The 11,530-nt window shown below is 46.5% G+C and overlaps 1 protein-coding gene across 1 annotated transcript in view; it reads left to right on the top strand.

The window, feature by feature from the left end:
- Positions 1-6,349, top strand: part of WDR27 (WD repeat domain 27) — a 168,349-nt gene extending 162,000 nt beyond the window's left edge. The window contains exon 25 of the mRNA XM_020287313.2: positions 3,735-6,349. Coding sequence (XP_020142902.2) covers positions 3,735-3,785 — 51 coding nt within the window. The 3' untranslated portion in view covers positions 3,786-6,349. The remainder of the gene's footprint in view (positions 1-3,734) is intronic.
- The last annotated feature ends 5,181 nt before the right edge of the window (positions 6,350-11,530 follow it).

Genomic DNA, 11,530 nt, shown 5'->3' on the forward strand with positions numbered 1-11,530 from the left:
AGAAAAGCCCAGTACCTGATGGCTTCACTGCTGAATTCTACCAAGCATTCAAAGAAGAGCTAATACTCATCCTAATTAAACTATTTCAAAAAATTGAGGATGAGGAGATACTCCCAAACTCATTCTAGGGGCTTGTATCATCCTGATACCCCAAACAAATACATAACAACAACAACAAAAGAAAACTATAGGCCAATATCTATGATGAACATAGATGCAAAAATCATCAACAAAATACTGGCAAACCAAATTTGATGATTCATTTAAAAGATCATTATGATCAAGTGGGATTCATCCCAGGGATGCAAGGATGTTTCAACATATCCAAATCAGTCAGTGTGATACATTATATCAACAGAATGAAGGAAAAAACCATATGATCATTTCAATTGATGCTGAAAAAGCACTTGATAAAATTCAACATTGCTTTATGAAAAAAACTCTCAAAAAACTGGGTAATGAAGGAACTTACCTTAATTTGATAAAAGCCACATATGACAGATCCATAGCGAGTATCATACTGAATGTGGAAAAACTGAGAGCCTTTCCTCTAAGACCTTGAATAAGACAAGGATGCCCACTTTCACTACTGTTATTCACCATAGTACTGGAAGTTCTAGCTGGAGCAATCAGACAAGAAAAGGAAATAAAAGGCATCCAGATTGGAAAAGAAGAAGTCAAATTATCCTTGTTTGCAGATGATATGATCTTATATTTAGCGAAACCTAAAGACTCTGCAAAAAACTAGTAGAGCCGACAAACAAATTCAGTTAAATTGCAGGAAACAAAATCAATATACAAAAATAAGTGGCATTTCTATATGCCAACAGTAAACAATCTGACAAAGAAACCAAGAAAGTAATTTCATTTACATTAGCTAAAAATAAAATAAAGTAAAATAAAATACCTAGAAATAAACTTAACCAAAGGAGTGAAAGACCTCCATAATGAAAACCATAAAACACTGATGAAAGAAATTGAAGAAGTGGAATGATATTCCATGCTTGTGGATTGGAAGAATCAGTATTGTTAAAATGTCCATACTATCCAAAGCAATCTACAGATTCAATTCAATTCCCATTAAAATACCAATGACATTCTTCACAGAAATAGAAAAAAATAATCCTAAAATTTACATAGAACCACAAAAGATCCAGAATAGTCAAAGCCATCCTGAGCAAAAAGAACAAAATTGGAAGAATCACATTATATTACAGAGCTATAGTAACCAAAACAGCACAGTATTGGGCTATAAACAGACACACAGACCAATGAACATAAACAGACACACAGACCAATGAAACAGAATAGAGAACCCAGAAATAAATCCATACATCTATAGTGAACTTATCTTTGAAAAAATTGCCAAAAACATATGGTGGGAAAGGGACAGTCTCTTCAATAAATGGTGCTGGGAAAACTGGATATCCATGTGCAGAAGAATGAGACCCTTATCTCTCGCCATATACAAAAATCAAATTAAAATGGATTGAAGACTTAAATCTAAGCTCTGAAACTATGAAACTACTAAAAGAAAGCATTTGGGGAAACACTTTAAGACATTGGTGTGGGCAAGGACATCTTGAGTAATACCCCAAAGCAGGCAACCAAAGCAAAATTGGACAAATGGGATCACATCAACCTAAAAAGCTTCTGTACAATAAAGGAAACAATCAACAAAGGGAAGAGACAAACCAGATATTTGTAAACTGCCCATCTGACAAAGTATTAATAACTAGAATTTATAAGAAACTCCAACAACTCAATAACAAAAATCAAATAATCCAATTAAAAAATAGGCAGAGGCTCCGAATAGACATTTCTCAAAAGAAGACATACAAGTGGCTAACAGGTGCATGAAAAAAATGCTTAACATTACTAGTCATCTGAGAAACACAAAAAGCAATAAAGAATACTGTCAAGGATGTGGAGAAAGGGACACCCTTGTACACTATTGCTGGGAATATAAGTTAGTGCAACCCCTATACAGAACACAATGTGGAGTTACAAACCAAGGTTACAATAATACTAGCTTTTAGACTAATCATTGGTTTTTAAAAATAGATTAGTCTTCTAAATCATGTAGAAAACAAAAAGTGGATTTACACAGTGTCATTATAGTAATATTAACTTTTATAGTTACCCATGTATTTACCTTTATAAGATCTTTATTTCTTCATATGGTTTGAAATTACTGTTTAATGTACTTTTAACTCACATTGCAGGATTCTCTTAAGCATTTTTTGCAGGGCAGGGATGTGGTAACAAATTCCCTCAGCTTTTGTTTCTTTGGGAATGTCTTATTTTTTCCCCTCACTTTTAAAGGATCATTTTTCTGGACATAGGACTCTTGGCTGACACTTCTTTTTTCTTTTTTCTTTTTGCATATAATCAGCCTAATTGTTTCTTTTATCCCTTTGAGTATATCAGTCTACTGCCTTCTGGCCTCCACAATTTATGATGAGAAATGTGCTAATAGTCTCATTGGGAATCCTTTGTATGTAATGAGCCACTTTTCTCTTGGTGCTTCCAGGATTCTCTCTTTTCATTTGGCCTTTGAAAGTTTAATTATAATGTGACATAAATAAAGTTTGATGTGGGCCTCTCTGGGTTCATCTTACTTGGAGTTTATTGAGCTTTTTGGACGTCTTTCATCAAATTTGGGGAGTTTCCAACTATTATTTCTTTAATTATTTTCTCAGTGCCTTTGTCTCTCTTCCCTGTCTGAGGCTCCGGCAAGGCCTCAGTCAACCGCTGGATGATGTCCACAGGCCCCTCAGGCTCTATTCACTTTCTTCAAAAGTTTGTTCTTTATGTTCCTTAGACTTGATAATTTCTATTGTCTTATCTTCAAGTTTGCTGATTCTTTCGTTTTTTTATTAATTTAATTTTATCACATTATGGGGGTACAAATATTGTTAGGGTTACATATATTGCCCCTGCCATTCCTCCTGATTCTTTCTTCTGCCTGCTCAAATCCACTGTTGAATCCCTCTAGTGAATATTCTATTTCAATTATTGTACTTTTTCCAGCTCCAGAATTTCTTTTAGATTTCATTTTAGATTCTCTTTCTTTGTCGGTATTTCCATTATGTTCATGCATCATTTTCTCAACTTTATACACATCTTCCTATAATTCTTCGAGCACTTTGTGTTACAGATCTGCCATCGGATGTTTTTTTAGGGACAGTTTCTGTTATTTAATTTTATCTCTTGAATAGGCCATACTTTCCAGTTTCTTTGAATGCCTTGGGAATTTTTTGTTGAAAACTTGACAACTGAATGTAATAATGTGGTAATTCTAAAGGAAAATTCTTTCCCTTCCCGTGTTTGATTTTTTTGTTATTATTTTGTTGCCGTCAGTGGGGAGACAGAGTCTTGGTGTTCCTGCTTCACCGATGCCCGGCACCCTCTCCTGTGACTTGTTTTTAACTCTCAGACTTGGCTATCAGTATGCAGACATCTAAAAAGGATATCTTATGCCCTTTTGTTCAGTATAGGCAGGTTGACTCTGACCAAGCAACTTAAAAATATTAAAATAGCAATGAAATGTAGTTTGGATTAATGAAATGTTATATCTGTTGTATATATTGGTTTTACTGTGTTAATACATTTTGATTTAAGATCTGGGACATTACAAATAAAGAAAACAGACTTTTGTGTTACTTTCCTTATAGGTTTCCCAGTTAATAAAAGGTGATTGGAAGCACATGGTGTTTTATTTTCAATTACAGCTTGCCACGGCCACCCTGGATGGCAAACTCCAGCTGTTTCTAGCTGAGTAGCTGCGGACCTGTGGGCTGGCCCAGGAGTGCCGAGGACTCGGTGGAGAGAGAGACAGGCCCCTCCGTCACCCGCTGGAAGCAGCAGCTGTTTTTCACAGTTTGGGCCTCATTCCAGATTCTCTTTCTGCAAGCTCTACCCGGGGTGCGACACTCCCATTCGTGAGGTTTTCCTTCTGCTCCTCATCGGCGGTCCCTCTCCCTAAAAAATGGAAATGGCGTCCAGTACTTTTGAACAGAATTTGGTAAAGTTAAAATGGAATAATACTCTTCAATAAAATAATATAGTATTTGTTTCATAATTAGTCTTTGTAGAAATAACAGAGGCAGAGAGGGAATTCTCTTTTGGGCAGTGAAAATAAAGCTATAGCCCTAATAGTTCCGGCCTTTTGATTAACGTGTCCGTGGCTTTGCCTGGTGGACTGTGGCCTCTGCCTGGGGGCCTCTGGGCCTTTCCTTCCATGGCTGGTGGTCGGTCCCACTGAGGCAGGGCTGTTACGTGCTGCCTGGACAGGCTCCTCAGAGAGGAGTAGCTGCCCTGGGATTGACTGCAGACGTGAGACTCTAAAGGTCCCAGAAGAGCAAGGAAGCTTCTGGGACAGTTCAAGGCTCCAGTGACTTTCGCACTCGTGACGCCCCCACATGTGGGCTCCGGACCAGCCGGACCACATGTGCCCTGACGTGGCGCTGCCGTCCCTTGTGTGAAGCCAGACAGTGGGGGCTTTTGTCACGTCAAAGCACCTGCCGGTCACATTTGTGCTTATGTTCCTGGAGACCCCCATGCTGTGACCTCACCTCCCAAGACACGTCACGGGCCGCCCTCCTGGCTCCCTGTTGGATTGTCACGCACTAGCTGTCAATATGCTACATAGCTTTGCAACACGTTTGAGAAGCACAAGTTAAGCACGAGTCATTTTCACTTTCCTAACACTTGCGTTTTCCAGACATTTTTATCCACTTGTATTAAGTATTCCATTTCTCTTTGTTACAGTGAGATTTGTTTAGAACTAAAGAGGCCAGTTTCAGGGCCAACAAGACTATAGCGTCTTATTTAATATTCTTAATTTTAGTGTATCACTCAAAATTTATTTTTATTTTCTATTGTAGTGAAATATAAGTAACTTGAAATTTACCATCTTGACTTTTAATGGTGCAGTTCGGAAGTGTTAGGAACATTCGCCTGGTGCAACCATTACCACCATCCGCCTCTAGATTATTTTCTTTTGCAAAATTGAAACTCTTTATCTGTTAAACACCAACCCCACCCTCAGCCCCCGGAAACTACCTTTGCACTTCCCACCTCTGCGAATCTGACCACCCAGGCTCTTTACATCAGCGGCATCACACAGAGCCTGTCCTTTTGTGACAGTTTGTTGCACGTAGCACATTGCCCAGGGTTCATCTAGGTTGTAATGTGTCAGACGTTTCATTTTATGTCTGACTGATGTTCCACTGCAAGTATCTACCACATTTCAGTTTATTTGTCTGTCATTGGGCCTCGGGGGTCCCCTTTCTGGTATATACCAGAAGTGGGATTGCCAGAGCATATGGTGCTAATAATTCAATTTGTAATTTTTTGGGGGACTGCCTTACTATTCTCTGTAGCAGCTGCATGGTTTTACATTCCCACCAGCACTGCACGCACATTTTGTTGTTTTTAACGTATCCAATTTTGAATATTACTTTCAGAATAAATGTTAGTTTCTGTCATACATTGCTTTTGTTTTTACATAAATTTTTCCGGAGTCAGTCGTGGTTCTAGTTATGTCCAATACGACTCTAGGAAAAATAAATGTAAGATTACTTAATGTCAATAATAATAGCCGAATAATATGTCAAAGAAAACAAAATCTGTGTTAAAAAAACAAAATCCATCCGAGAGCTCCGTCTAGGGAAAATCAGGAACAAGAAGGTCTTGGAGCCGCCGCTGCTGAGGAGAGAGCTGTGTCAGGCCCCAGGTCAGGCTCTGCCCGCGCAGACCTGCTGGAAAAGCCGCAGTGGGAGGCGGAGAACAAAGCCGGTGGGGCGCGGGCAGCAGAGCGCTGGAGGGGCTTCTGGGCAGGGTGAGGCACCAGACCGCTGCGGGCTCGGGACCCCTCTCTGGGCCCAGGCACACAGCAGTCTCCGCGCCAGCCGGCGGAGGGAGGAGCAGGGGCTGCTGTTGCCGGCGCCTCGGAAATCCGTGCTGCTGACAGCGCGGCGCGGTGTCTCTGTGTCGTCTGTTCTCTGCATGGTCGCACATTTCTAAGCAGCGAACAGGTGTCATCACGTGCACGTGACTGGCCGTTCTGCCCTCGTCAGAGAGGCGTAATAAAATATTCACACAGAGCATTTTGTTTTTGACTTGATTTCATTTATTGCTTTTTATGATCTGTGCGTTTACTAGGCATTATCATTATTCTCTCTTTCCAAATACCTGACAAGAGCTACTCACAGAGAAAGCAGGGGTGGAATTCCGTCTTGGAAGACCCACTCGAGGCCGTTCTTCTCCGACACAGAACGCGGAGGCCCGTGGGGCGGAGAGGAGCTGCCTGCTCCAGGGTCTGTGTGAGGAGAGCCCCGGGCGGGGTTTCCGGGCTGCGCCTGGGCCGGGGAGCGTCGCTGCCGCTGGGTCAGGAGAGTGTGGGGACTTGGGCACGAGGCCGGGTCATCGTGCGCCGGACCCTGCGGTCCCTTCATCGCCCCACGTTCCAGAGGGGCTTTGTGTGACGGTCCCTCGTCACTCGGCTGTGGGCGGGGCAGACGCGGCAAGGTGAGGCGGTCCCACCTCCCCGTCCCACCGGCGCCTCCAGGGCGAGCCCCGCCTGCAGAGGGGAAGGGGACGAGCCGCGGCTTCTGGCCTGCTCAGTCTCATCACTAGGCGGCTGCTGAGATACTTTTGGTATTTGCGTGACAGAATGATTCGCAGCGTGTGGCTTGCACAACTTTGGCGCATCGATGTTTTTGTAGACAACAAAGCAAGAATGTGATCATGGTCCCAAGCCTGGCCACAGAGGGGGTGTCTGAACATCCTGGAATAAACAGTTTCTGCTCATTTTTGACATTCTGTTTAAAGGCATTCTTTTCACATGTGGGAGCTCATTCTTTTTCATCAGCTTAAAGAGAGCTGACTTGATGTTTCAGACGCACTGGAGGAAGACGCTGGGTGTTTTCGGAGGCCGGCGCTGGCGTCTCCCTTGTGCGAACGGCCGGCCTCCTCACGGAGCGAGCGGGAGCGTGCGGGGCGTGTGGGCGCCAGGCGCCAGGCCAGGCCCCAGCTCCGCGCTGGGCAGGACCTCCCGGGGAAGCCTTTGCAGAACCCAGCGGACATCTTTGCAGTGACATGATTAGATCGAACCACATACAGTGGCCAACGTGCAGCTGTTTTTGACCTGCAAATGCCAGTTTCATGTGGGTAGCCCAAGTTCATTTTTCCAAGAAGGGGCAGAATGTAAAACCCTGCCTCCCGCCCTCCCTTCCTTTCTCTCTTACTTTTCTTCTTCTGACAAAAATTTACTTACTGCCAGCTTTTGTTTTGGCCCCTAATTAGGAGCAGCTTACTCAGTTTACTTCTTCTGTATGTTCCCAACTTAACTTCACCTTTGCTGCTCTGACAGCCTCACGGGGCTCCCAGAGCAGCTCCAGAGAGGCGGCCCGTAGAGGTGTCCAGCGCCGTGCACGGTGGTCCCTGTTTTGCTCCGTTTGAGATGTTTCTCCAGGGGACAAGTGACAGCTGATGGTGCCTGTCTTCCTTGTTGTGCAGGTGATAAGACCCCTGGGCTGTGACACCCCACGCTGTAAACGTATCTCACGTCACAGACCCCTCAAATTCTTATCAGTCTGCTTGTTGTGCAAGCAGTAGTTTGAGTTTTTCAACAGAAGATTTAACAAATACATTGATACAATCTCACAACTATTTTTTTCCGGCATGTAACAAGAGGGCAAAGATTCCAAAAGGACAGGCGTCTCGGATGGAAACAAAGCAATTAGTATAAGAAAGGGAGGTTTGATTAAGAGCTAGAACATGGTTGTCTGCAATTTTGAAGCTGATGAGAAAGTTGAACCCGTGTGGGAGAGACGGTCACTCACACGAGGACAGCCGGGACCTTGGAGCAGACACGGACGGTGCGTCCCAGCAGGAGTGCCAGGTGCCTGTGTGCAGGCCCCAGATCAGCGTCTCCTCCGTGTGCCAGGAGGACAGTCCTGCCCCGGGGAGCTCCAGGGAGAGGCGGAAACGATCCTAGACTGACTCTTTCTTTTGCCAGCAGGTGACTTGGGCACCGATTGGCTGAAGTTGCATTAATAGCAAATTTATATTCTTAACATAAATACTCTTGTCCTCTCCGAGTCCTAGGAAACGGGATCAGCTTAACCCTCTCTGTGTGGCCGGGGAGCCGGGTTCTCACTGACCCCCAGTGACACAACTGCGGGATGTTTCTGTGCAGACCAGCATCAGCCCCGGTTGCGGTGTCTGCAGGAAGTCACTGCATTCCACTCTCGGTGCTGCCGTCATCGTGAGAACAACCCGCTCTTGTGCTCCTGTTTGCTTTTCGGATCCAGCACGTTGGTGGGGTTCACACCGGCCGCCCACCTAGCTGGGAGCGATTGGTCGGCCACGGCTGAGGAGGCCACGGGAGCCATTGCCGTTTCAACTGAAGTGGCAACTGTTTGCGGAGAGCAGCTTGGTGCTGCACCGCCGTGCACCAAGACTGCAGTTACCCGCCCGATGGCAGAGCAAGCTGTTGGCAGGCAGAAAGGGCGAGGGTGAGAGCCGCGCTGCCTGACCTCTCTGACGCGCAAGGCTGGGCGAAGACAGCTTCCACACCTGGCCGTGGCCTCCCATGGGCTTTTGTCATCCTCTTCTGCTGTGGTCTTCACTCTCCAGGCTTTGGCCCTTCACAGCCCGTCCTGCCCCGAGGCTGTCACGCTTTCCCCAAGCGGCAGCTGTGGCCCCGCCCCGAGCAGGTCTCCCGTCTGACTGATGTGGGAGGCCCCAAGCGGCAGCTGTGGCCCCGTCCTGAGCAGGTCTCCCGTCTGACCGACGTGGGAGGCCCCAAGCGGCAGCTGTGGCCCCGTCCCGAGCAGGTCTCCCGTCTGACCTATGTGGGAGGCCTCGGTCCTGCGTCCTGCGCATTGCAACCGTTAGAGAGTCGCTCCACAGCTTCCATCGTCCATAAGGGGTCGCAGTGCGGCATCTAGGGCCGTTTACCAACCACCCTGAAAGCACGGACTTTGCCCTGAGAAGCGGCGACTTTGCTTTTGGCCTGGGCAGCTGCACGCAGGCCGCCACGAGAGGAGCGGAGGTCGCCGCGCCCCAGCGCAGTGAGTAAGACCCGGGCGGGCGGTTCAAACGCATTGCAGATGGATGAGGACGCGGAAATCCACCCTTCCTAAGTGAAACCATGCTGATTCATCTTCCACTGTGAAATAAATAAAAAAGTGTTTTTCTTCCAATGATATGGAACGGATCCATGCAGTTTGCTGTGTTTTTTTTAAAAAAAGAAACTAGAGTCTTTTTTTTTTTTAATTTTAGGATAACTAAGTTAACCATCTTATCTCTCTGAATGGAGAAAGATGCTTTGCTCTTTAAAAGACAGCATTAGGAAACTCAAGTGATTCACAGAATGGGAGAAAATTTTTATTATACATATAATATATATGTATATTTATATATAAATTTAATATTTATATTTATATATAAATTTATATATAAATAAAAATAAGTATATAAACATTTAAATATATAAACATTTATATATAAATATATATACACATATATAAATACATTTATATATATATATATATATATATCAGGCAAAAGATACCGTAAAGAAGTAGTTATCATAAAGAACTTAACTTGTGTTAAGATACCATAAAGAACTAGAATTACCACAGTCTATAATGAAAAGTCAAATAATAAAAAGTGGGCAAAATATTTGAATAGCCAGTTCAAGAAAGAAGATACATAAATTGCAGTGTAAAAGAAAAAATTGCTCAAATATCACTAATTGCTAGGAAAATGAAAGTTAAAACCGCAAGAGACAACTCTACGAGCTTGCTAGAATGTCGATAGCTTCAGGAATGGGCAGCAGCGCCTGTTAAGGGTGGAGTCCGGCTGCTGCTCTCACGCGCCGCTGATGGTACAGTCTGGAAATACGTCTGGCAGTTTCCCACAAAGTGGACATACACCTAACCACAGGTCTGAGCAATTCCACCTCTGGACGTTTATCTTGGAGGCGCTAATAGATGTGTCCAGGAAAAGCTTGAGTGGGATGCCCGTGGCAGCCTCCCTGTAGCAGGCAAAGCCCCCATGGACCCTGGCGGCCACCGCGGCGCGGACAGGGTGGTTTCTGGGAGGGCCGGAGCATCCCTCTGCAGCAGAAGGAGCAGTGTGGGCAGAAAGAAGCCAAGCACGGTGGATCTCAAAATGCTCAGGCTGAGTGAGAGAGACCAGACAAAAGAGAGCACCCCGATCCAGATGATACGAGGTTTCTGGACTCGTTCATGCAAATCCATGGCGAGGGAAGCCAGACCCGAGACTGCCTGGAGGGGCTGGCCTGGACCAGCAGGGCCTCTCTGGGGTGACAGCGTGGCCTGTCGCCCCCTGTGGGTCACCTGAGCATATGCGTGTGTCAGAACAGAATGTGCCACTATAGGTGACTATCCCAACACATTGTGTGTTGGAATCTCCCAACTTGCAGAACGGACACAGCCTGTCTGCGCGTTCCCGGCACAGTGGGAGGGCTGCTCAGGGCGCTCACTTGGCTCACTCGCAGGCCCGTGGGCTCCGTCTCTGGCGATTGCACTGTCTTCCCTGCTCAGCAAATCCGTCACTCTGGGCACTCGGGGAGCCCACCGGGGAGCCGGCGTTCCCGTGGGCCTACGAGTGCTGGGCCACTGGCCGCCATCTCTGTGGGGTCCGACGGCCCCCAGGGCCCCCGCCCGCCCCCGTTGGGCCCCTTCCCGCGGCGCAGTGACTGCGCCTGTCCTCGCCGGGCTTCGTCAGGATGTCCTAACTTCCCTAAAGCTGTCGCCAAAAACCTGCAGAGGGTCAGAGGCCATATTTCTAACTCCACCTGGCATAAGTGCAGACAGCGGATTTTGATGAGTGTGAATTCTGGAAGAAAGGTAATAGAAGGAAATATAATGAAAGATTTTTATGCAAAGGGAAGATTCAAAATATTAACGTGTCTGCACATTAACTCATTCACTTCTCCCAGCGAGGATACAATATAGCCCCTATTATCAATCCCGTTTCACAACTGGGGAAACTGAGGCGGAGAGCAGCCCTTGTGGGCAATCGCAGCAGTGGGGGAGGGTCAGCACCTCAGGCAGTCTGGGTCAGGTGCAGAATCCCACAGGGCGGTGGAGACCCCAGAAGAGGCTACCAGGGGTTTCCAGGCAGCAGACGGGGCGCGGGGCTGTCCGTGGCCCGTTTATTTCCATTTATTCCGGATCGACGCAAAACCGGCACAGGGAGAAGACTGACGAACCGGAACCGCAGGTCTCCACGGGGTGCAGGTGATTCTTTCCGTAAATGCTGCTGCGTTTTTGTCTTTGGAACACCACGGTCCCTCCCGTCTTCTCATTGCCTGCGGGAGGAAGTCTGGCCGTTCACCTGCAGAACTGCGCGAGCTTGGGCTTTGCTGCGAGCCGCGGAGCGTAACCGCGCCGCGCCTGGGCAACGTGGGAGCGTGGCGGCCGGCAGAGCCCCCAGGCAGCGGCCGGAGGTGCAGGCCGGCCCAGGGGCAGGTGGCCCCACAGGACCT

The sequence above is a fragment of the Microcebus murinus genome, chromosome 5 (assembly GCF_040939455.1).
Source record: "Microcebus murinus isolate Inina chromosome 5, M.murinus_Inina_mat1.0, whole genome shotgun sequence".
NCBI classification, from domain to species: domain Eukaryota; kingdom Metazoa; phylum Chordata; class Mammalia; order Primates; family Cheirogaleidae; genus Microcebus; species Microcebus murinus.